The 27,429-nt window shown below is 41.1% G+C and overlaps 1 protein-coding gene across 1 annotated transcript in view; it reads right to left on the minus strand.

Annotated features, from left to right (window-relative positions):
* RSPO2 (R-spondin 2) overlaps positions 1-24,498 on the minus strand; it is a 103,347-nt gene extending 78,849 nt beyond the window's left edge. The window contains exon 1 of the mRNA XM_027717497.2: positions 24,053-24,498. Within this exon, the coding sequence (XP_027573298.1) occupies positions 24,053-24,146 (94 nt within the window). The 5' untranslated portion in view covers positions 24,147-24,498. The remainder of the gene's footprint in view (positions 1-24,052) is intronic.
* Positions 24,499-27,429: the final 2,931 nt, after the last annotated feature.

The raw sequence follows: 27,429 nt of genomic DNA on the forward strand, positions 1-27,429 counted from the left end.
CTTGATGAAAAGAGCTGACGAGTAACTAAATTAATTAATAATCAGCCCTTTTTGAAAGGAGAAATTATGATTTATAAATAAACTTCAATGAGATAAGAGCTCTCCTTTCCTTTTCTGACAGCTGTATCATTCCTTTCCAGCAGTAATCTGGTTTTCTGGTGAAATGCAGAACCTCCAAGAGGTGGTATTACCAGCACTTAAGATGTGAGAGGATAGGACCCCAAATACCTAGATCCTGGATTCCTATGATAAGTAAAAGAGCAAACAATAGAATTTCTTTGTTCTTTTCTTAAAAAAAAAAAAAAAAAAAATCTGTAAAGGAAAAAATAGATGAAGCAGTGTCTAAGTTTGCAGTCAGTTTGTGTAACAGTCCTGAAATGCATGAAATTCTTTACAGACCATGAAGAACTTCTCATTTTTCATGCTTTATCTCCCCTGCTTTATATAAATATCATCAATTCCATCACAAGGCAACACAAGGCAACACCGTGATATCACCCAAGAAGATGGCCCATACGACTTTTCTGCCTCTCCAGGAGTTAAAAATGGATCCCCACTGCTGTTACTCCCATATAGCAAAGAACATTTAGTTTGGTAATTGATCTCCCTGTCTTGATCCCATCCTGTGAGCTTTTTCATGTTATTTCCCCGACACTGCTTTTTTGAGGAGGAGGAGCGAGAGAGTGGTTGGGCAGGCATCTGACATCCAGCCAAGGTCAGCCCACGGTGCTTATACACATGTAACAACCCTGAGATGAAGTGTCACCCACTTGACACATGAAGGTGGGAGATGCATCTGAACACGGGTTGGTTCCTTTGAACAGAAGAACAAAATGCTCTGAATATGACTTTGAGGGGGTCACCTGCATGTAGTAAAAACAGCTCTTTTCAAAGTCAGTCTACTTTTTTTAAAAAAAGCTAAATAGTTCATGGAATTAATGATTTAATATGAAAGAAATTTTGTATGAAAGTAATAAAAAGGTTGAAATTTATTATATTTTTTAAAAAGTCTTGGAAAGACAATTTTTATATGCTTTTTTCTATAAAATTTTTCATTTTGACACCTAGACAGAACATTGTAAGAACTTTAACAGTATGCAGTAATCCCACTGTATGTGCTCACAGACTTATAAACACACACATTTACACGCACACTCCTGAAAAGCACAAGTCATTTCAAGACATATAATTTAAAACTAGATTACATTTCTGTCTCGGCTGGAAGGGTTAATGACCTTTCCCAAAAATCTTCGCTCGCGAAGACTGGCCATTATATATACATTTCTGTCTATGCCTTTTTAATAGAGCCATGGCCTTTGTTTTGTACCAAAATATGCTTGTCTCATTAGGGTACACTTACAAAAAAGTCCCGAATTCACACTTCAGGTTCCATCAATAGTTTCTGTCCCCACTCTTGAAGATGTGTTGGTGCCACTGGGCAGTTTTGATCCACAGAGCAGCAGACCCAGCTACATGAGAACTGGGAAGCAGCATATCCTGACATGATGTGGGCATGCACATTCCTCACCAGCCTGTGCCTCAGGGGTGGAAGTGAAGGAGGCATTACTACAGTTTTTAATATGCTCCCCATGGGAATTTTGATACAGAACCCAGTGATCTGAGTTTCAGTACGAAGTCATCGGCTAAGCCAGGCAGCACACATGTACAGCCACTGTGTTTGGAAACACTCCCAAGTGTAAGCGCTACTTTAGGAGCAGGGGAACAATGGGGGGAAGGAGATGAAGGCAATCGGACCACTTAAATAATGTAGCCCTAGGCTAGCTAGCCATTAGTACCTAAGCTATTTATAACTTAAAAGTTATAAATAGAGTTGTTTCATTGAAATGCTTAGACATGAAGCAACTTTTAAGAACTAGTTATTAAATTTCTGTATAAAAAATTATCACTGACACAGGAAGACTGCATTCTATATTCATGTTTTGCTACATACAACTACTCTTTTAGTTTTTATTCTGAAAGAGCATAAACTAAAGTATGCATTGAAACAATTGTTTTGAAATGCAAGTGACGTACTTGAAAAGCTGCTGCTTGTTCAAAATTAGTTTTTCCTCAAGAGCAAGGATATTGCGTTTCAGTTTCCAGGAATTTAAAGGGACAATGCAACCAACACTGATGTCTGCTCCTTGTAACAATATAAACTATATTACCGTTAGCTTGAATTCATTAATGAATTAATCTTTGTCAGACAAGTGTCTATAAAGAAGCTTCTTAAAAGACCCCAAGGACATTATAGCACTGATGGTTTACCATTATGTGGTATAACAAAGTTTTACTTAAACACTTCTAAAAGCAGACATATGGAGTCCATTAAACCCCTTTCTTTTTTGTGGTGTAATTCTGAATGGCAGTATTATGCTACTTATTTAAAATATGGATTGTAACTTCCACCACCAATTAACAAGAGTTCTACACAGTGCATGCAATTTATAAGATGCACAAACCTTTTCATCAGCACCTAAAACTTAAACACTGTTGAGAACTGTATTTCAGTTAACTGTAGCAAATAAAAGATTAATATGACAAGATTCAAATAACTTTGACACTAATTAAGTCAGGGACACATAATTTAGCTGCTGTTAAAGTCAATGAAGAGGTGCTTCTCCTGTGAATCTCCTGATATTTTGAATAGTTTGTCTTTTTTTTTTTAACGTATACATTGTTATCCTCTGTCACACATGCGTAACCATGCTCTACCACAATATTCCCAAGCAAGGAATTTCCATTTAATTCTATAACTAAATATTTTAAAAAAGAATCCCACACATGAAACCAATCAACTCAGCTGATTTCCCTTCCATAATAAAAACTCCCTTCTTCGCTATTCCTTCCACTTGGTGCCACATTCTGCTCTCTTACACCAACGTCATCTTTTCCCACCTTTTTTTCATTATTTATGCTCTTTAGGACTTTCTGATCAAATTAGTTAGGCCTTCATCTTACATGTGGTTCCTGAATTCAGTGAAGTTCATCAGAAACCCACAAAATCCCTTGCATTATATCTCACTTCAAGATAAGGGCTATGATAAAAGAGGCAAGGGACCATGTTCTTGCAATGCATCCTACCCAAATAACAAACAGCAAATAAGTATCCCAGAAGATTAATACATGTCAACACCTTTTAAATAGTACAAACACAGCTGAGGCTAGACTTAGGTAATGTAAGGTTCCCAGTTAAATGCTTAATCAAGCAGATACTAACACCTGCAACTTTACAGTGACACTATTGCAGCTTTCTCCCCTCCTGTTTTGCCTCATTGGCTTATTCTGAATATGAAAAATCCTCTCCACATGAATCCAAGAAAACACTTTCCTTTGAAAACTAGCTCTCAACACTTTATCTCCTTTCTCTAGTTATAAAACATTGAATACTTCATACAGCAATCATATAACCAAAAATTAACAATCACATATAATACACAGCAAATATTCTCAGATGAGTCAGTGTACTCTTTACATTCTTGATTTGTTGGCCTCTTTGCTGAGCAATCATCAGCTAATTATTGGGCTAACTACAGAACATGAAAATAGTTACATCTGCTCGGACAGCCATTAAGGAAAAAAACCAGATTTCTCATTTCATACTTGAGTTAAATGGAAGTGTACATAATGATGGTTTTCAAGAGATCTTATTACAACTTTGCTTCAGCTATTCCAAATTTTTCACATAAATATGTCCTTTATGTTTTTGCAAGGACTGCACAGCTCTATTAACTAATGTCATAACCCTACCCAGGGTACTCTCACAGGCCTTGTAATATATTTGAGCAGATTTGGGTTCCTCAGTTCAGTATCTGGAAAAGTCCAATAGATTAGGTAATGTTACAAAACCAGAAACAATACTACAGAACATAGGGTGCACTTCTTTTCATTGCCTTTGCATCCCACACACATAAAGGGAGCAAGAAGTAATATCAAATGCCACTGCAGATATTTACTGGTCTTTTAACCAATATGAAAGTCAACCCAGTGGACAAGACAGAGTTGCCCACCGTACAGCATCTTGGGATTCACAATGCACAGTTCAAAGCAAGGACCTCTGTATCCAGGAATGTTTCTGGAGTGTCCTCCACTGCGTCAGCGAGCTGTTAAAATCATCATTGTATCAACACAGAAGCATATTTCTCCCCAGTGACAGTAGTTCAAATGGCAGAATACTTGCCAAAAAAATGACTGGCTTTTGTTCAAAGAAAACAATGCAACATGGACAACAGGCAGGCAAGTCATGCTGCAAGAGCAGCTTTTAAAAGTAGCAGAAGAAGAATACAAAGAAAACCAAACAACTTTTTCTGAGGGATCTCATCTTTATTTTTAAGGAACTGTAAGAGGAATGTCTACTACTGTTACAGCTACAGGTACTGCTGCTGGTGGATATTCAGTTTCCAATTATTTGTTATAACACAGCTGAGAGCAATTAGATAGTTTACATATGACTGCTAGGAGCCCAGTGCACATTATGTGGACCATCAGGTCCTGCAGCCTAAACACAATTCTCGATTTAATGGATAAATGAATTTTGCTAAACCACTTCAAATACAGGAATGTTTTCTGAATCTGTGTGCAGGCTGTAAATATATTTCCATGAAGTCTCGTTCCAAAGAGATCACAGTGCACTTTGTCAGATCTAATAAAAACTGCACCCCAAAATCCCATACCAATGAACTTTCTATGTTTTCTAAGGCTGATTGTAAGCTGCTAGACTGACATCTTGTTTGGCAATTAATTTTTCTTTTCACTAAATAATGCTTTCTATGATAGTTGTCTGCTTTTCATGAAAAAAGTGGGGGTTTCTTCCTATTTCTCTACCTAACCTCAACCACCAATAGAAAACAATTTCTTGGCTTTCTCCACCAACTCCACTGATTCCTTCACTCTTTTTCCACATTAGCATCTCTGGGCTGTGGAAGCATACTGATCTCAGTCATAAAGGAAAGGTCTGAGCCTTAAGTAAGGGACAAAGCAAGGCTACAGGTTCTCTTTCACTGCATCTCTTACTGCTCAATTGCAAGTGCCATGGAACTTGACTTATTCTTACAAAAGCCCTTAGTGAAGATATGAAATTTCTGCTATGTTGTCTTGTAAGAGGAAGGAAATAATATGTCAGTACACTAATGCAACACCCAAAATTTGTTGCATTATTAAATCAGTAATTAACCATTAATTAGGTAATCTCAAAACAATGTCTCCATTCATAAAGGGACTCTCACTTATGCAAATGTACTAGAAGTTTCTCTAGATTAGAAGTCAACACACAGAAATATCTTCACGACAAACTCCATGGAGCAGAAAGGGAAACTTCATAAAAAAACATGATGACTCTCAATATAAAACTCCGCAGCACACAGTGGGTCTGATGTACACCAGCTGAAAAGAACCCATTTTGGGACAACAGTTCCATTTATGGACTTCAAAAACTTTTGACACATCACAAATGGTTGCTGTGAGCAGTTGTGTGAGCAGGTAGCCTGGTCCTGGGGCGCCTGGCAGAGGGACACAAATGGGGCCTCGCCAAGGAGCTTAAGGCTTCTGCCGCGTCAGTGCGGAGGCAATGGCTGGGCTGAATCCTGCCGGGTCCCACTCCTGTGCCCCCAGCAGCTGGAGGGCCCATCCTAGTGCGTGATGTAGGGCCAGGGCCCTTTGGGGCCAGGACAGGACCCTGTCCTCGCCTCGGGCTGGGTGAAGGCACCAGTGGAAAGTGAGCAGGTCCTGAGGAACGTTATGTGTCCTGTGGCAGGTCCAGCTTAATAAAGGAGGATTTCTGGAGAGGTGAATGTCTCCTGAAAGTGTTACAGAGGAGTTGTGAGGTGTGAGTCCAGCCCCCCCCCCCACTCTCTGCTCCGTCTGGGAGCTTGACTTGATTTAATCTGGTAAAGAGGATCTGAAAAGGGGTCTAAGCTGTCCTTGGCACCAAGTGAAAAGGTTAAGTATTGTTCCATGTTGGCCATGGTTCCAAGCCGTCAGTGGTGAGGCCATGCCAGATGGGCTGCAGTCAGGAGGCTGGGAAGCTGCTGGACAACGGCTTACCCAGGGAAATCCAGGCAAGTGCAGAAATGGAAGAATGGCTAATATGGATGATAACTTGCCTATTTCTTGTAGCCAGAGTAGGGAAGCATTGGTACTGGCTGCCCAGGGAAATTTTGAGTCACCATTCCTGTAGGTACTAAAAAGACATGCGGGTGTGGCACTTAAGGACATGGTTTAGTGGTGGACATGGAAGTGCCAGGTTAACAACCTGACTCACTAATATTAGAGGTCTTTTCCAAGGTGAATGATTTTAGTTTCTGACATTATAAGGACCCTTGATCAATATTCTACCCTTCACAAATTTCATGCAGAAGTCTAGCATGTTGACCATCCAAGAAGAAAATACTGTATGGGAAAATTAAAACTGTATTCAAAAGGCCTTCAAGCTTCCTTTCCCTGTGCATGCTCTGCACAGATGAGATACACAGGCTACTCCCAGACCACATTTAAATTTGGAGATCAGTATTTGGAGGTCCACTTTCCATACTGAGCAACTAATTTATTGGCAACTGAGACCATTATAATCACTTCCAAGATTCTTGTAGCAGATGCTATCGATAGGAATTTATTCTTTCCCAACTTAAGTGATCTATGCAACTCTCAGATTAAATTTGAGAAGGAAAACCAGTCCCAAATTAAAAGAATATGGTCAAATAGAAGAGCTTGAAGTCACTGCTTCATTGACTAGAACTACTTTTTATTATTATTCCCAATGTAAAAATGTAGCCACTCTGATAATTGAGGAGTCTTTTTCCTCTGTACGACTTACTGAAGAACACTTCACATATTTTTTAAGTCGTCTTGTTTCTTGATTCAATGAAGAATACTGAGCTAAGGTAATAAAGGTATTGGCCCTACCTATTTAATCTATGTCCAGCAAGATATGACAGGCATCAACATAAAATGTCAAACAGTTGAAATTTAAGGTTTTTTTGCTCTTAACCCCAACATAAACCAATAGCAGATGAGCCTCATCAGCAATTTGCTAGTTGCTCAGTATACTCCAACTATCATGTTCTAGACTGCACACTATATATCTGGTTGGCATTAAAGTGCATAATGAAGAACATATTTACATCCTGTATTTTTCCAATTTTAATCACTATATTACAGGATTAATGGGCTTACAGTTCATGTCAGAAGCCAAATTGTTCTAATAAAATATGAAGCATTTATCTACTGAGAGGCTGGAAAGAGCGAAGTTTGTTTATTGCCAAATCTGAAACAATGCTAACTAGAGCATGTGTTACTTAATCTCATTCATGCCCATAAGATTTTACATGCTAAGACTAAGCTGAGTAAATAAAATTCAGAAACTTGAAGGAAATCCCATTCTCTTATTTTTATTGAGCATTAGCAACAAGCTTGGCTCTGTACTGGAAACCGCCTGTTTTCCAGTTCACTTCAGCTACATCTAAGGTACCTTAGGCTTCTTTGATAATCTACCTAAGACATGAAAACTACTGGGCAAATAAGAAAACAGTCCTACCAGAACCCAGGAAAAGCACTGGATAAGCAAAGATTCTTCACAAACATATCCAATTATTACAGCATTTCACCTGGCACTTGTAAACCAATGGTGATACTCTAATTCCACTCAAGTCAGCAGAAGATGAGCCATTCATTTCACAGGACCAGAATTCTCCCTATATCTTTGCCCTAAGAAACTTACAGAGCAGTTTAAGCAAATAGAAACACGCTGCTCTAAAGTCCAAGCATGAGATTTTGACCATCATGTCACTGTTTAGCAAGAAATCTTCCAAAGCACATCTTGGATAAAGGCACTAAAAGAAGAAAATATGTAAATCTAAGGAACAGATCTTCCAAGTTATAAACATCCGAACAAAGAAACTTATGTAGCAGAATGCAAGCAAAACCACAACACTAGATATAACACAACTGAATTTATTTCTAAGATGTGTAGAGTCTTCACCATTGTAGTGCTGCTAAAAAATGTGTAGTCCCATTTTCCAGAAAAAGAAAGGTAGATACAGGAGGTGGGCTGAACATAATCATTACAAAAAACATAATTCATAGAACTCTTTAAAAAACTCAAATTAATAAATTTTAAAATACTTCAAAATTTCCTACAAAGTTATCTTCCAAAACAGAAATGAACCAATGAAACCGTTTTCAATAAGGACAGCTTTTTTGGAGGTCGGGGGACATGAAGGTGGTACTCCAAGTAAATATGGAAGTTTCAGCAATAAGCTTAGAGAAAATCCTGGATTTTCAGGTAAGACAAAAGAGCCTATAGACACTTGGAAAAACAGTGAAGAAAGAATAAATGCTAAATACACTGCTACAGCTGCACATGACTGAGAGGAGGAGGAGCAAAACAATTTACCTAGAAATGGGGAAGGCAGAAGAGCAGAATAGGTGTCTTCAAACATAGTGGAAAAACACTGGATTGAAAAATTAGAGCTCTGAAAATATTAATCTATCTGACTTACAGAAAGCCATATGAAAAAGACAACCCAAACTGACTGTTTCCACACTACACAAACCTACATTTAACTGCAGGACATCACTTTAATTCAATCCAACATCACTACTTTACATCCTGCATGTACTCGCCACATTCAAAACATCCACCAAATCTGTCATTCCCCTGTTGTCAACCCTAAGCATCAGTCTGAGACTTCAAACAAACATGATGGACCAGACTTAGAAATCTTGAACTAGAACAGATGGAGCATATTTTCTTTCCAGATACATAGAGTTTTATCTCCACATCTTGCAGGAATACCATTAAAAATGAAATTAAATGTACTAGCTTCTCTATTTCATATCCACCTAAGTCAGAGCAGGCTGGGTCTCATCCTGAAAGAAAGATACTTAATGAATACAGGGCTTTTTTAAATTCAAATGAGAATTCCCTTATAAAGAAGACAAAAAAATAAAAAATATATTAAATTTACCTGTGCACTCTGGGTGCTTCACATTCAGTACATTTCAGGCAGAAATTAAAATCAGTATTTGTCAAGAGACTATTGATTATTTTTTTTTTTTGTTAATACTGTGGAAATGAAAATACAGTCCTAAAAACAGGTCATATGTTTCTAAAAAACTAAAAGCCACTTGGCTCACATTACATAGATTATGTTTGCAATGTGAATGCAAGACTGTAGAATTAAAGGAAAGATAGTGGAAGGACTGAGGCGGTAAAGACAAACATGCTATATACTTTTTTTACATTCTTAATAGAAAAAATATACATTTTTTAATTTTGAGAATGCCTGAAAGTTTTGAAGCTATGTTTCCATTTTCAGATAAGTTAAATTTAATGTGTTCAGCTTAGTAACTAACTGTGGGCCTCTTTGAAACATTTTAATTTCACAGCCCTGAGGTGTCTCAAGCCTCCTCATTTTCAAAATCTGATAATATAATTACCTCATTTTGGAATGAAATAAAACATAATTTTGGTTTTTTATGAGTATATAAATTGTTCTTACAACAATTAAGTCAGCCTACTGCAAATACCTACCTGCATATGAAGACCTCCACCCTTTGTATCTGAAAGTTAATAAAATGTCAGGATAAAACTCCATTTAAATACTTTCAGACACATATCTAGTAATGAAAAAAGGCAGTAATTTCTGCACCCTGCTGAGCAGCGATGCAGAGTCATATAGGTTTTGCTGCCTCATCTCTGATAGACATGAGAACACAGAAGGCTTCAATCAGATAGAGCCAGCACTTTCTGAAGCTCAGATCATGCCACGAATGCCATGCTCTACATGCTAGTGTGTGCTCAGTCAATAAACTTGGAAGTAGGAAACTTATTTATTTGCTTATTATCCTTCATAATAACCATTTACATGCCTTGAGATTAGCACTCTAGGACCTCTTAGCTATACAAATCTGATATAATTTAAACTGCACTGTGATAAAACACTACCCTCTCTCTAAACCAGAGGAACTCAGGCACAGAAAGAAAAGACAGACTTGCAGTGCCTGCTTAAGCTGCTCAACATTTATTTTAAAAAAACAGAGAGAGCAAAAAACTCTTTGTAGAAACACATGCAGAAATCTGTTATGGGGTGGTGGGGTAGAAGAATCTGGTTTTAAACATACTGACCAGCTCTGTTGGTAAGAGAACCAGGCACCTTGGATTCAAATTTCATGCTCTCACCACTAAACCACAATCCCTGCAGAGCATTTAAGTAAAGCTGTAAAATGGAACATCAAACAGCAAATGCAAAGCTGTAGGATGTACCTGAATACTATCAAGAGCATTCAACTAATCAGACTTCTTCTTAGCTAAATATGCATAAACAAAAGAGAAATTACTCCACACATCAGAAAATCACAGGGATCTCTACATGGTTACTACAAGGAGAGAGGAGATAGTGTTTCTGTAACAAATTATGAATGAATGACAAAATCAAGAAACAAATAAACACGATAACAAGCACTGATGAAACACAAGTCAACTATGTTTGTGGCTAAACAAAATGGTTAAAGCTTAGTCACAATTTCATAACTTAGTGGTATGAGATGTAAATGCAAGAGAAGGATAACTCTAAGTAGTTCTGACATTAAATCATTTCAATATAAGTCTCTGGAGAGACATGCTATTCCTCCACAGCACTGCATTTCATTGTGTGCTTTTTCTCATTACATATCTGCCAGACTTAACTGTGACTTGGGGTATTTGTAAGAAAGATCAAGCCCAGAATGGCACATGCTATGCTGAACCTCACAAAAATCTAGAATCAATTACCATTTTCTGTAGAAAAAGAAACTTTGCAATGAAAATTTTACATGGAAACTGATATACTGAGCAAAAGCACTGCTCACTCCAGCAGCAGCCAATAATACTTCACAGAAAGGTATCAGAAACCTCTTTCATTTCCATGTTAAGAGTATTCCTAGTCTGCAATACTCAAGTCTGAACCTAGAAGCATGAGATGAAGTAGTTCCCCTGAAAAAAACCTATAATGTTAATAAGAAAATTTATATTATTATTATATAATGTATTACCTACTTTACCATTCAATGGTCAAACCTCGGATTTAGCAGGAGTGGCTATAGTGGCCTGTTGTGGCGAACATCTATCTAGTTGTGTGATGTTGGCACAATTAGACATTTCATTTTCTTCAATCCCTATCTCAATTACACAGCAGGATTGAGTAAAAAAAGAAAATCACTTGAGACTTGTTTTTTTCAAAGATACTAAGCATCCCCAGTTGTCATTCTCTTTCACTTTATTTTGTAACCCCAGGAATCCGTTTTGACACCTATAAGAGATATCCATCACTTCAGAGAGGTGCATGGGAAAGCATCCTGAGCACTCCAAAACACTATCGCAAAACAGAAGAACAAATGATTTTCAAAGACACAAGTAAGTCAAGTTATTAAGAATAAGGCCACTGGGTTTGCTAACCCCACATCATCAAAAAACTAATACCATGGGGGATGAAGTACCATTGCTACTAACCACTCCACTGGGTCTTCTCCTGAAATTTGAACTGTCAGCACATGTGTTTTTTTTAAGCTGTCCACATCTATGGACATGAGCTACACGTGTAGCTGTTCATCAGCTAGTGTGCGTACACTGAGCGCCCAGAAAGGATAAAAGCAACAGAATGTAAACGACAAAAATATTGACTTTAGTAATTAGAAAAAGCCAGCTGCAGCTAATAAGAAGGAATGTTAAACTGGGATTTTTTTTTTTAACTTTATTACAGCTGAGACACAGAAGCCAAGTAAATCACTAGACTCTTTCACTGTACGACTGCTGGTAGAAAACTGTGCACAGAAAAATGACTGTAGCTGATCTGGTAGGAACACAAGCCTTAAATGGAGGTCTTCGTTCAGGTCAAGCTTTGGCAAATTCTAATCCTTCTCAGGTGACATTACATGTATTCAACCACATCCCGCTGATCTCTTCAAATATTTTCCTTCCTCTCCTCCTTAAGCCTTCCAGAGTGTATTTAAGTAGCACAGACTAATGTTGTTTTACCCAATGAGCCTCATGTTACATCAGGCTCAATATGCAGTAGTTTCACTTAGCGGCTGCTTGGAAAGCTATTAAGAGAAAACAATATGATACCAAGCCTGTCTTCAGATTCAGGTTTAATAGAGTCCCATTTCAATCCTTTTCCAAAAGCTGAAAAAATCCCTACATATTGATGCTACTGCTAATGTTACAATAACTGAAATAAAAGTTGGAAGCAGCAAGATTTTTACCAGGAGTCTGATGAAAGAATTAAAAGTAATGAAAGAGTTCTTAAATACAGCATTAGCAAAGTGAACTACAGCTCTTAAAAAAGAGAAATGCCTTTTGGTCTTTCTGTAGCATCTGACAGAAATATTGCACAAGACAACAATATCCCAGAGCAAACACTTCAGGAGTATCCACTATAGCTGAGACAGATTGGCAATACCCCCAGATTTACAGCAAAATGAGTGAGATCAGAGTTAGGTCTAGTATCTTAATCATTACATTCACAGTGCACTCTCTGGTATTTGTACATACCTGAGAGAAGAAAAATGGTGAAGCAAGGCACTCATATGATGCAAAATTAGCATGATATAGAACCTCATTTTTATGACAACTTTAAATGGCTCAGATCACCCAGACAAATTTAGCTGTTCATCATTCCTTTGATTTCAACTCTTACCTTTAATTTCTGCTGTGCATCATCAGCATTTTTTGGATGGACCCAAGAATATAAGGAAAAGGGAAGAGGTAAAGCAGGTACTATTTCACAATTTCTGCTAGAATGGGAGTCCTATTAAGGGAAAGTGACAGAGCTGGAAAGTCCTGTGTCACTACTGAATGTGAGGAAGCTTCTCTGGGTTGATTTTAGTACTCCAACAAAGTTAGGGTGATTGCGACTGCACATGATTCAGTCACTTATCCTAACCATTCCTAAAGGCACAGGGGGTATTGGCCAGAATACTGCTGGCACAAGATGCAAGTAACAAGACACTTTTAGCAGAAGAACAGACAATATCCTCCTCTTCTTGTACCCAAAGTTGATCAAAACTAGACTCCCTTTGACACAACACAGAAGTCTCTCTATTGGGTTGCTGAGACCACGCAAGAGACAGATGGAGCATGTGCAGCATGAATACAGGCAGATAAATGAGAAATTGTCGCCTTTCTTGCTCAAAGAGATACAGATGAGGCTGAACTTTAATCTGAAAAGGAGGGAATACTTTTTTTGTGCAAGCACATGCCCTCAGCACAGAGTGGCTACATAATCCAGTGAACACAGACAAGTCTGACAATCAGAACTGGAGATCGGATACCCAACTCTGCCTGAAACCATTAATAACAAGGTTATTCTATGCCTCCTCTTTCTTGCCTTCCTGTGTCACTTTTGTTCACTCGAATCCTTCAAAAGAAGTCTAAGACAAGTCTATATTTTTACTATTCCACATCTGTACAGCACTAGAGATACACACTGCATAGCACTAGGTGGCCTACAGGTTCTGTTCACTTAAATATAAGATTTTGCAGATTTGCTTCTCAGTTTCACACCACACATTTTGCATTGAAGCAGTTCATAGTTTTCCGTTTCTACAAAAATCTATATAAAAAAACAACCACAAACAAAACAGAATAAACTTGAATCAAAGTAAGCTTTATAGCAAAAAAAAAAAAAAAAAAACAGTTACTTTAAACACTACAAGAAAAAAGATGGGTATTCTTCTCATTTTACTTCCCAATTACAGATAAAAGCATTTCCTAAAACTCAATTCCCAAAAAACTTAGAAGACCCAGAGCAGCAGATCAAATTCAGGAAACTCTGAGACTGAATAAAAGAGTTATGATAAGCACTTGTAATTCTGCTGTTTCATTATATTTAAAAAGAGCAACCATGACCCACTGTCCTCTCAGCATCAGCAAAGATGCTGCATTCTAGCATACTGCAATAGTGCTATAAGAAATAGAGTTGGAAGCCAGAGCACCTGTCTAAAAGCACCATTTCAATTAGATGCTTTCATTATTAACATCCATGCTATAATATTAACATTTCACACCGGAAAGCTGCTTAGCATTTACATAAAAGAGGGATTTATTTCCTATTACAATTGTCATTGATGTATACGTGTGTTAACCAAAAGTTTTACATGTGGAAAGACTAACAATGGAAGCAATCCCTCTGACATCCTGAAGGTACCTTCTTACCAGGGATGGAGAATTCCCAACACTGAAGCATGTCAGATAGAACCAAACAGGCAATTTACTCATGTAAAATCAGTATTTGTTGAGCAACTTTAAAAAAATCAAGACAGATACATGCAGGCCAGGTATATTTTGTATGGCACAGGCAAGGAGCCTAAGTTTAAAAACTGTCCTATCATCAGCTATCGCCACAGGAGCAGATCGCAACAGCAAAGGCACACGACTACCCCACTGCAAAAGGTGCCTTCCCTTGGATGTCCCTCAGTAAATCAGCTTTCCTTACAAGTGACAACTCAAAGTAGGGGATAGAAGACCAATCATTTTGGAGAGGACAGGAAACCAGGTAAGACCACCTCCTGAGAATATTGCTGATGGAAGTAAAACATGTAACCTGATGAGGACAAATAAATAAGCGAATTGAAACGCTCTTTGGGTTTACGTTTCTTCCAAGAGTGAAGTATCTCAGATCAGAGGCTCTTTGGAAGTATTTTGCAGTAATTGGCAAATGCTTTAAGCAAACTAAAACCAGGTAGCTGCTGTGTTGTTGTGCTGTGAACACAACCAAACACACCTTGAGTGCATCTCAGTGATTGTATCAAGTTACAGTTACTCTTGCTGAGTGAAAAGTGAATCCATGACCATCACATTATTAGCATGCACTGTGTAAAATGAGATGTAAACCAGGCCTGAACTAGCTGTCATGAAAGGCCAAAAAACATTTCTGCTATTGGAAGGAAATCCAGGACAGATTTCTTATTTGTGCTCTGGTGACCTTAGTTCAGAGGTTGTCCTCCAAGCAGGGCCAGCACTACAAGCCCTCACCTTAGCTGGGACCCTTAAGTACCATCTCAATATAGATAAAGCAAAAAATGATGAAGCTTCAATTCCCATTCAAAAGTGTCATAGCCACATGCTTGCCAGTGGAATCACTGTGTAAGTTGGTAGGTTTATAATAAAACCGTATTTTATCTATCAAAGTTTTTGAGTAATTCCAGAAAGAAGTAAGAGAGAATCAGTAACACCTATCATAACACTACTAAGCATAATTGCTATTTCAGTTGTTTCCATCTTGCCCAAAAAGTTTTAGTATGGACTTGATGGGTGTTGTCAGCACTGCTATACATGTGTGGATTAATCTGTGCGTGCACAACAGCCATTTGTCTGATGTGGCTAGTTTGGGGTTTTTTGGTATTCCAAAGGTGGCAACCATACGGCTGAGAAGACCATACATTATTGCAGAGTATATATTTGTGTGCGACGTATTTCAGCCAGCATTTCAACTCAAAAAAGAAAATAATGTGTCTGGATCAGGAAGTTTATATTTTATCGCACCACTGCAATTCTCTTAACACTTGTCCTTTGCAGTGTAAAAGTTTCTTCCCAGATATAAAAAGGCACAAACACCGTCTTCATTGCTGCACATGGTCTACTTGGGAATTAGTGTTCATGCAACTGTGCACTGATTAAAAAAAACTACACCAACCTAAAAGCCAACATCACAAACACTATTTATCTTTCAGATCCCTTTCTCCATCTCATTACATCTATGTTTGGGTCTGTTTTTCATCAAGATGGAGAAAATCTTGACAATTCTCAAAAAAAAAATATAGACAAAAGGTTCTGCAAGGTAAATTTGAGACTCCATCCCTAAACCATATGCTCTTGATTATTTTTAGATTTAAATCCTTAAGAGCAAAAATTATTTTTAAAAACAGAAAATCATAGTAGAAGTACTTTCATATTATTTTGGATCTGTTAACCATACGTGAGATTTGCTATTATCCTCTTCAAATAACATTGCATAATTCCATTGAAAGTGGGGGTATTTTTTGAAACCCAGTTGCAGAACTGCATGTCTCTTCTAAATACTTTATGTGTTACCTGCAATGGCTTACAATTCCCTAGTTAGTCATACAAGTATCCCATAGAAACAACACCAAAGGAGTGAAAGCAGACAGCATTCCCTCATGAAAGGGCAAAGTCTTACAGATGCATCAAGTACCTGGCTCTACAGAAACTGGTGTTTCAAAAAGAAATACATAACTAATTACTGAAACAAAGAGCATGAAGGTTTTTTGCACTTCTTATCAGATCTTAACAGATGGTATCTTAAAAACTCCCACTGATCACATAATTTAGGTCCCTAAAATACTAGTTGCTTCTTCGCTTTCCCTTGTAAAATTAAGCTCTTCCCCACACTACAGTTTTACTCCTTTTTCTATATCCTTATGCATTTCACAGCTTGCACATTCAAGTCCATAAACAAGAGGAAATGTCAGAAAATTTAGCTGCCGATCTTTTGCATGTCACTTAAAAGGAAATTTCAAGCCACAAATTTTATTTAAGCAACAAGCAATTGCATCAAAATAGCATAAGAATAAAGCAGAGCTACATAAATTCATTGGAATGTTTCATTCAAGAATATTTAGGTACAAACACAAGGATGAGGCAATGTGATCTGTACATATCCAGAAAGTGCTAGCAGCTGCTCCATGGACCACAGTTTGACAGACAAAGGTCATAGATGTGTGTAGCTGTTTGAAATCAAGGTACTAAGATACAGCAATCCCAAAGTAAAGACATACAATTAAGGTCTCAAATCCTTGTGGTCTCAGAGGAAGATCTAGAGAGGAAAGTATCACAATATTCCATCATTTCATGAGAGTTACAGTTTTCATCTCCATTCCATGCTCAGAACATGGATTTCACATCAATTAAGAATTTTTAAGTAGTATTATGTAAAAATACCAATCTCTTGTAATTCCTTCTTCCCGCTCCCCATCTCCACTGCAGAAACTGCACTAAAAAGGTGACGTTAATTAGAGTGTTGTCAAACTCATTCTTTCACTCTTGCCTCTGTGTTTGACACTGTGCTGCACCACTGTCTGCCTCTTGGGGGTATACACTGGAGAGACCACCACCCTGATCCCTTTCAACCTCATTTCTCCTCAGAGTTTTGAAAAAGTATTAGAGAAAATGGACAGGATGGTTCATGTCACAGTAAACCCTGTGAGAGATCAACAGCCGGATGTAGAGAGAATAAAGTGACACAGCTTCAAATCAGGCTTACAAGTGACTTTACTTCCCACAAAGTTCAGCAAGCATAACAGTAAGCGGTCTTTATGTGTGGAGCTGGCTAGATAAAGCCAACATGTAGACAGGAGAAATAGCTCTGTATCTGCCTTATGGTGCTCACAAGCAAGATCCAACTGATGCTTCACATCCTAAGATGTATTAGTCAGACTCCAAGTATTATAAAGTCATACAAAGCCTGTTCCATGCTCTATACTGATTACTTGGGAACAGGCTTAAACCCAACACTGTTTCCCAAAAAGTGATAGATTTACTCTTCATACACAAAATTACTTTGCAGCACCACAGTGATGCTTACCAAAGCATTACATTTGCTGAACAAGTACTACAAAGACAACGAGTACACAAACCGTGGCAGCACCTAATTTCAGTGTCTAATGCAGCCCATGATGAAAGGATCAAGTTGTTACATTTGTGCATTATCAACAGCCAAAACATATGAAGTCATGCTTTTCACTAAGAAAAGGATTAGAAAATACTTGGAGCCTAGAAAAATACAGAAGGTTCTCCAACTGTGCCTGAACAAAACTTTGAGGTGAACAGAAAGGGCATGCCTGAGGAATTTAATTTATTAAAAAATATCTGCAGCTAAATAAATGCCTAATATAGGAGAAAACAGAACTTTCAGGGACTGTACCTGTCAAAGTTAGGAGTTGCACCAACAGACTTTAATATAGGTGAGGAGATTGAATGTGGTGGATTCCTTCTCATTTGGGGCTGATTTCGCTTAGTTCAGGGGCTAACAGTGAAGATGCACACATCTGAACTACACTTCAGATAGAGGTAATCAAGTCATCTTTTCTATATTTATTGAGTTTAGGGCATGCTTTATCTAATCAAAGGCAGGCACCTACTGCTGGCTAAGTTAAATTGTACCAACAGCTCAATGAACTGTACCAACTAGTACTACATCAATCATAAAAGAAGACGTAGACACTCATGTTCCACATAGTTACATGTAGTCACACAGATCCCATCCCTCAGTTTATAATCAATTATACGTTTTTGGAAAGGATGTTATGGTCAGCTATAAGCTTTCAAGTTTGATGTACAGTGCACTGGGAAATGTTTTCTGCCTGTGGTGGTCTGCAGGTTTGACTAGACAGTCCCTCTAATCTATAGTTAAAGTTTTTGGTATTAAAAAATAGCTAGATGATCAGAAATGAAATGTAGACCTTCATGGGATAGTCAGACTCTTGGCAGAAAGAGCAAGAGAAAGAAAAAACCCAACAAAGAAACAGCCTACAGAATGACCATTGTTTATTTCTTTATGCCTTGAATTTTGATAGCAAACACCTCTTCCACTTTCTATATTTTAAATAATTTCATATTTTTCATTAGAGGCAGATTACGTAAACAACACCATGCTAACATACTTTATCATAGTAATTATTCTGGCCTGTATATTGTAAATTTGGTCTACTGTGGCCTCCAATAGGGAGACACGGAGACACACCACACATAACACTGCTGCTTCTTTTGAGAACAAACACAGAATCATTCTTGAGAAGAAAAGACAACGGAGAAAGAACCATGTCTTGCCAATACCGCCTAAGGAAACATTCCACTGTGCCTTTTGCAACCAGACTTGTCTATCTCACATTGGCCTTTTTAGCCATCAGTGCATTTGTAGTAAGCGTGGACAGAATCCTTCTCAAATCTTCGTTCACAAAGACTAGCCAGGATGATGATATTGTAAGTGAACACATTGAACTGAGAAACTGCATTATTGCTGTTATCACCGTAGTGTGCCTATGTTAGTACAGAAACTCACTTTTGGTATCTGTCATGCATTTTGAGCTACTTTAGTGACAATTTTCAGCCAAGCCTTGGAAAATATACATCCCCTCCTTCCTCAAAAATGGGAAAATGTAAAATTAAGTCAAGTTTATCAAGCACACAAATATGTGTGCTTGACATATGTACCTCACCACAGGTAAATCTTACGACAGGTTTTAACACAAAAGCATGTAAGCATAGACTTCAAGGTGTGACCAGGCACACTCATCTACTCCAGCATCCTAACCCCAAGTGACCTATAATGGAAGCTAAAGGGATGGATACAGGCAAGGGAAAGCACACACACAGCACTGTGCCAGCACATGCTCCCCATTTCCAGTTTCCAAATAACGGGCCTTGAGACACCTATAAAGGTGTCAGATGCATATGACTTGCTCCAGGGTATCCTGCCTGGCCTCTGGTTGCTCAAGATCATATACATACCAAGCCCAGAAGCATAGCTTAAATATCATAAGCAGCACTACAAACCTAGTTTGTGAAGCTGAATCAAACACCCAAATTTAGGTGTCTGTTTCAATGGTGAATCCTGCTCTTGGTGTTTGGAGCATCTCTTCTGCAAATCTTCACAATTCACTTGAACACTGCGTATCCTCAGTAATGCTCCATCATTAGCTAGTCCAGTATTCAGTCACCCACACAGAAACTCTGACTTCTGGCAGTTTAAGAAACTTCCTCATACGCACCAAATAAGGTATAAGTAGCCAAAAGTTTAAAAGTTTTGACTTTTCAGTGATTACAGTATTAGGATATTCTTACTGCTGTAGTAATGATGTATGTATAAAGAATCTTTAATTATTAACTATCTTAAGTTAGGGTCTGAGGAAAGAACAGAAGCTACCCTGCAAAGCTTTTCTACTGATCACAAGAACCTTGAAAATCACTCCTTGAAGTACTAACATGTCTCGGTTCTTTTACAAGTTCTGTTACAAGCAATTAATGTAACACCTGAGGAAAAACATTTCAAAGTACATCTTCCACATAAGATTCTAAGCCTTAACCCACAGACAAAACGTTAACTGTCCTCCAAATGTAAGACATGTTTAAAGTTCAAAGAGAAGAGGACTGAATTGCTAAAATATTTGGATACCGTTAGACAACTAAAAGATATTGTTTGTAGTATCACTTTTTCTTTTTGAGAAAAATTACTCTTTAGGAGCAAGTACAGCCCTTGTAAAAGTAGATGTGGTGTTTATTTCAGTCAAGCATTTCCAACACAGGTTCTTTTTCCCTAATGCTCAAATCATCTATCTTTCCCAAAGCCTGACCACACAATCCAGCTGAGACAGGCTCCAAGATTATTCCCATCTCAGGTAAGTACCCTGTTAGGGAAGCTAAATCACAATCACCAATATCCAAAAAGGTTTTTCTTTTAGTTGAAAATCCATGTAACAGCTTCCTACATTAATAACAGGTTTGTGGTCAAGATTCCCATCTTACATCAAGATGATAAAGATTTAATTGACATAATTTTGAACCCAGTGACTGTGCCCCTCCATATATGTATATTCTCCTATAAACACTGTATGCAAAGCTATATTGAGATCTGAGAAACACTCATGACATTTCCTTCCCCAGGGTCTCCTATTTCCACCTGTGGGTATTTTGCCACCACCACTATCACTACTAGTCACTCATTACCACAAATATTACACCTTTATGTACCTCTAATACAGTGTGAGCATCTAGGAGATGAGTATTCACCTTAGCCCTTATGACACCCCATGAAGATGAACTAAATAGAATGACAAGTATTTGACAGCCACAAGTTGTCTTTCAGTTCTTGGATACAGGCAACTTCCAGTTTCCCAGTGTGAATGCGTCCCATTCACATCTCTCATTATTCCAACGTCGGTCTCATCAACTCGAGAGAGCCTCTCTGTATTAATCTTGAGTCTTCCCATCAATACAGGCACTGCTGTTACACTGACTTTTTTTTTCCTTGGGGAATTGTGTTAGCATCTATTTTTTGATGGCTGTTTACAAGAATCCCTATATTTTCTTCTGTCAATGCTTTTGCGGAATACCATCACTTCTTGCGGGAAGCCAGCCTGGCAGTCTCCATTTCTATGTACCCCAATCTTGACTTGTGGTTCTCTTTGGAGAAGTTCTTTTTATTATGTCTCAGACAAGGGAAAAACCACTAGTTTTTCATGCACCCTGTGATATTCAGTGAAATGCTAAGACATGAAGTTGCCCATCTTATACCAACTGCTAAAGAGAAATCTGAAGAGATAAATTTTCCTTGTAATGACCAAGCAAGCAGGTATCCAAGAGAAACAAAAAAATCAAATTATACAATTCAACAAGAAAGGGAAAGATTAGGCTAAGCCAGCTGTGAGATTACCCCACTGACCTTTAAGATAGGTAACCCTTAAACAGGTTTTAAAAAAATCTTCTTCAAGGCAGGCAAAAAGGTCATAATTACCTGCTCAGGGCAGAAACTTCCAGAGGGAGAATTTGCTGGGGTGTTTTAAGGAAGGTAAGGTTCTGCTCTGAGCAACTAGGCAAAGCAAAATTCTAATGAGCTGCAAAAGTAACTGAGAGCAGCAGTGGAGTAAGGAGAACCTGTTAATTATTACACATTTATCCAAAAAATTTTAATGAAATAACATTGACTAACACAAGTTAGTATGAACCACACTGTAAACCTTAATTTTTCATTCCACTTCTAGTGCAATGTTGCAAGCCCTGGTTTCAGAAAGGGTTGCAAGCAGAATGGGAATGAAGAATTCTGGGTACATCCCTCAAATTTACTAAACTCTTCTTTATTAGAGTATTCTATACCAGTTACAAATCAACACAAATGTCAATACAGGCGTATATACTTAAAGTTTATTGTACATTTAGCTGCTTTAAAAAAAGATCAGCTACACATGATATTTGCCTATAATTCCAGACTGAATGCAATTGATTCCTACCACACAGGAGACTTAATCTATGCCAAAAATTGTATTTCATTAAGAAAACGATATTATGGAGCATCTGAGATCATGTAACAGACAAAAGAGTATGCCAGAGAAATTTTAACTGCCAGTACCCCACAGTGACTGCCTGATTATTTGCAGATGGGATATGGAAAAATTGTGAAATTATTGGAATTTTGGGTCCTGTATGAAAGCATTACTTCAGACTGCATGTGTCACGGCAAATGTCTATTATAATTTGAATACATTCTCAGATTTTGTTTTCAGTGCTTAGAACTGGCTATGCTTACTTTTTTAGACTTACAAACTGAAAAAGACTGCATTCTTCAAAGCTCAAAACAAAACCCTTAGGTGATCACACAAAACAGTGCCAGTAAGTCAACTGTCAATACTGATGGTATTTATCCAATAATTAAACTAAAAACTAATTTAAATCAATCTCCTTTGGAAAAGCCAACTGTTCAACAAGCACAACAATTGGTCTAAGATCAATCAGTGAACATGAGATCAATTAAAACCAGCTTAAGTTTTTGTAGAAGGACAATTCACACAACTCGAGTTAGATGTCTATTCATTTCAGTACTCCCACAATGCAGTCCTTAAGCTCTGTTGTAAAGCAGAAATGCCACTATCACACTCCACTGTCTAGCCAGCACTCTAAGTAGTTCCACATTTAATTAAAGACACAGTATACCCTTTGTTAGCACAGATAGTCTGGTCACTTTAAAAGACTACTATCGTTTTAGCCACACACACAGAAATTAAATTCTGGAAACCATCTGTTGAAAAACCACCAAAACTAAATTGCTTTACAATTTTATTTGTACCTACTCTGAAGGCAATATATGCATGAAAGTACAAACTATTTTCTTCTCACAGTTTTATTATTATTTGTACCAGTTTAACACTGGAGATCTTAAGTTCCTCCCCTTCCAAATAATACCACTAAAAGTGCAGTTCTTTCAGAAATACGGATTTCTCGGCAGCTTGAGCCACCTGATTTTCAGCTAACTTTAGAAATGGGAAGAGGAGGCATGGCTGAGAAAACGACAGGAAAAGGAATAGCAAAATAATTCAGAATATGTGGATAATAAAACCATTTTATAATAAGGTGAACCTCCCCACCGACCCACCAGAAAAAAAGAAAAAAACCCAAACGAAGCCACGGCCAGGCTGCCAGCCGGGAAGCGCTGCAGTAACGTCTCCATCCACACGGGAGCTGTACTGGCACATTGCACCGCTCCGGCTGCTGAGCTCCGGCACCCCGACACCGGCGCTTTAGGGAAACAGATCAAGCCCAACGCACCGTTTATCTCTTTTCCTCAGAGGGATCTGGACGTTTCCAGCAAAGTTGGCGGCACAGAAGTCCCCTGGGCGCTGGGGAAGGTGCGGTTCGCTCGGCCGGCCGAGCCCCGCGCCAGCGGCACGGCGGTACCGGAGGATAAAAGGGGAGAAGCCGCCTTTCTGCCTCGGAAACGCGGTCGCTCTAGGGATGGTCCACGGAAAGCAGCCTCCAAGTCCGTCCCATGGACACTCGAGTCTGAACTGCGCGGGCAAACAGCGAGCCCCCGGCCGCTGGGAGCTGCTGGACGAGGAGCGACGGCGGCATCAGCGACGTTCCCTGCTCCTGCGGCCCCTCCCGCGGCGGGAGCTCCCAGCGAGACCCCGGCCCCGCGGGGAGTGCGCCCACCGCTCCCCATCCCGATCCCCGGTAGCTCCTCGCTCGGGCCGGTGCTTTCCCATCGGAGCTCACACCGCTCCTCCCGCTCCCGGCCCGACCTCCCCAGCGGGAGGGCGGCGAGCAGCCCCGCCGAGGGGTCGCCACGCCGGCTCGGCCCCGCGCCCCCCCGGCTCGCCCCCGCTGCTGCCCCACGTGCCGGCCTGGGGCCCGCGGGGCCGGGGCGACTCTCACCTGCCGGGGAGCGGCCCTTCCTGGGCAGGGAGAGACAGTAGCGACGGGAGCGCAGCCCCCCGGCAGTGCCCGTCTCCCCACAGGCGCTCCCGCCGCTGCCCCGGCTGAAGTCCCGGGCGAGCCGGCGGCGCCACTCACCTCTCTTGCTGCGTCTCCAGCGGCCGGGCTGGCAGTGGCCGTAATCCATGCAGTTCAGGATGATCAAGGCAAAGGAGAAGAGGCGAAACTGCATCCTGGGCCGCTGTGGTGGGCAGCCTCCTCCGGCGGCGGCGAGGGGCGGCGAGGCCGGCGGCGTGCGGGGCGAGGAGGGGCCGGCGGAGGGTCGTGGGGCAGCGGCTGCCGGAGGGGACCGCAGGAGTTTATACGCCTCTTGCCGCCCTTCTCGGGCGCGGTGAACTCACCGCCGCTTCCAGCATCTCCGCTGTGCTGCAGGGAGAGAGAGAGGGGAAAGGCTTGGCCCCGGGCTCTCCTGGCTGCTCGGGCTCTCCCCAGAAACAAACAAACTGAGAAAAAAATCGCAGCCCAGGAGCTGCGGGGCAGGAGCGGGGCCGCAGAGCGGAGTCACCGACAGCCCCAAGTGTGTCCCCGACCGCCGGGCGAGCGCTGCCGCCCCTGACCCGCGCGCCCCGGGACGGGCTGTCAGCCCGGGGACAGCGCTATTTATCCCGGCGCGGGGCTCCCCGCCCACACGCGCTCAGGTCGCGGGCACGGCGGGACGAAGCCGCCCCCCAACCCCCCCGTACCTCCCGCGGCGCGGCCCTGCGGCCACCCCGTCCCGCCGCCGGGTCCGGAGCGCGGCCCCGCGCGGCGGGGCAGCCCCACGCGGGCCGGCCGGGGCGCGGGCTGGGCGGGGGCTGCCGGGCACATGCGGGCGGTGTCCGCGGCGGGCCCCCGCCCGCTCCTTTTATGCGGCGGGGCGGGCGGCGGGGCCGTGCGGGCTCCGCGGGGATGCGCGGGGCCGCGGTCCGGGGGTGGTGCTGCCGCCCCGGCCCTCCCGCCGCCCGGCACAAGCGCCGCCCGCCCCGGCCCGCGCCCCCTCCCCCGCCGGGCCCGAACGCCAACCCGGCCCGGGAGCCGCTGGTGCTTTTGCCTGAAGGCGCTTCCTCGGCGGCCTTCTCCCTCTCCCCGCAAAGCCTCCTCGTCCTTTCTCTGCCTTGCTTACAGCTTTAGGAAACCTAGTCCTCCTCACTTCTCTCCTTTCTTTTTTTTTTTTTCCTTTTCCATTCTTTTCCATTTCTTTGCTTTTCTTCCCGTAGTGTTTGATAATTATTTCTTTCAACCCCAGTGTCAAGACCTTGACTCATTTATTTTCCCCGCCTTTCCTTCTGGCTTCCTAAAATCTGATCTCACACGTTCCAAAGTGTCTTTGGAAACACCACTTTCATTGTCCTGGCAAGATGGCTTAGAAGTGTGAGGACTTCAGTCAGTGATTTGTAATGGTTTCTAGCCACCTCTCTGCTTGGCAAAGGTATTGTAGAGCTAGTAAAATGGGAACCCCAATAGTATGGATAAGGGAGGCTGATACAAGGGAGAAGACAAGAGGTTCCAGGTAAATTTATCTTTGATGCAGGAGGGTCTGTTAATTCCTCGTAGCATCCGCTACGCTGACCCCGCAGTGCCATTTATTTCTCTGCTCCTCACTCACAGCCTGTTCCCCAGCATTGCAGGTATCGACAGACCGTGACTGCTTGCTTGCGGTGCTGAACCCGTTGTGTCTGACCTAATGAACCCCACAGGACCCTGGACGCTGTGGAGCAGGTGCAAAAGCTGGGAGACAGCGTGGGTCTCGCACAGCTGGCGCAAAGCCAGGTCTCATAAACCCAGCTGGATTCAGGCTAGGGTTCTGCTGGGTGTTTCTGCTCCTCCCTCCCTCCCTCCCCCCCAACCCCAGCCCCCGCCCCCAATAATTCTGGTGGTGAAATACCTGAGCTGCCTCGGGATGGAGCCAGCTAGGTTCTCACAAAAGCAGATGTAGTCTTTCCACAGCAGAGCTGGCCCTAGAAAGAGCATAACTGCATTCATGTGGCGCTGTGCCTGAGCTAATATATCATATTAGACTCAAGCTGGCTCTTCATCCACGGCCTGAACAATCTAACCACAGATAAATGAAGTCTGACTGTATGGTGCTTCCCATACCATCCTGAGATCTCAGAACTTTTGACTGTATTTATCAGTATAAGACTCCTCTGGAGCACAGAAGCATCGGTATCATCAGTTTCCAGACTGAAGACTGAGTTACAAAGAGGGTAAATAACTTGCCTGAAATCAAAAGTGTTGTATGAGACAGTGTCAGAACTGGATCCTGAGTTTCCCAAACTCTCCAATATTTCTGTAGCCCCTGGGCTGCCCTTCTTTATGCTTATCTACTCTACAGGAGTAGTAATACACTAGATTAATCATTAGTATCAAATGTAAAGATTATTTAAAGTCACATTGGATTAGGGATTGAGTGCACCCTCAGAAAATTTGCAGATTACACCAAGCTGAGTGGTGCAGGTGACACACCTGAAGGATGGGATGCCATCCAGAGGGACCTGGACAAGCTTGAGAAGCGAGCCCATGGGGTTCAACAACACCAAGTGAAAAGTCCTGCACCTGGGTCAGGGCAACCCCCAGTATCAGTTCAGGCTGGGGATGAACAGAACAAGAGCAGCCCTGACAAGAAGGACTTGAGGGTGCTGGTAGATGGGAGGCTGGACATGAGCTGGCAATGTGCGCTCATAGCCCAGAAAGTGAATTGTATGCTGGGTTGCATCAAAAGCAGTGTGGCCAGCAGGCTGAGGGAATTGATTCTGCCCCTCTGCTCTGCTGTGGTGAGACCCCACCTGGAGTGCTGTGTCCAGCTCTGGGTTCCCTAGAATAGGAAGGACATTGACTTGCTGGAGTGAGTCCAGAGGAGGGCCACCAAAATTATTGGAGGGATAAAGAAGAGATCTTCTATGAAGAAAGGCTGAGAGAATTAGGTTTTTTCAGCCTGGAGAAGAGAAGGCTTTGGGAGGGACCCAACTGCAGTCTTCCAGTACCTGAAGGAAGCCTGTAAGGAAGATGGAGAGAGACTTTTTACGAGAGCCTCTAGTGACAGAACAAGGGGGAATGGCTTCAAACTGAGAGTATTTCTAGATTAGATATTAAGAAGAAATTGCTTACTCAGAGGGTGGTGGGTCACTGGCACAAATTGCCCAGATAAGCTGCCAGGTAAGCTTCCACTTCCCTGAAAGTGTTCAAGGCCAGGTTGGATGGCATTTTGAGCAACCTGGTCTAGTGGGAGGTGTCTCTGCCCATGGCATGGAGTTTGGAACTAGATGAAGTTTAAGGTCCCTTCCAACCCAAACCATCCTATGATTTTATGATATAAGAGTATTTTCTGATGAAAAAATCTTTATTTATTATAATTTTCATTATGGGTTTACCGTGTATGAGGTCCCACTGTGCTATGCAGAGCACCTGTACCTTTCAGTGTTGTCATAATCTAAAAATTACAGAGATGTGACCTGTCAACTAATTAATACAGAACT

This window comes from Pipra filicauda, unplaced genomic scaffold (genome assembly GCF_003945595.2).
Source record: "Pipra filicauda isolate LSUMZ 115617 unplaced genomic scaffold, ASM394559v2 scaffold57_size4234018_pilon, whole genome shotgun sequence".
In the NCBI taxonomy this organism is placed as follows: Eukaryota; Metazoa; Chordata; class Aves; order Passeriformes; family Pipridae; genus Pipra; species Pipra filicauda.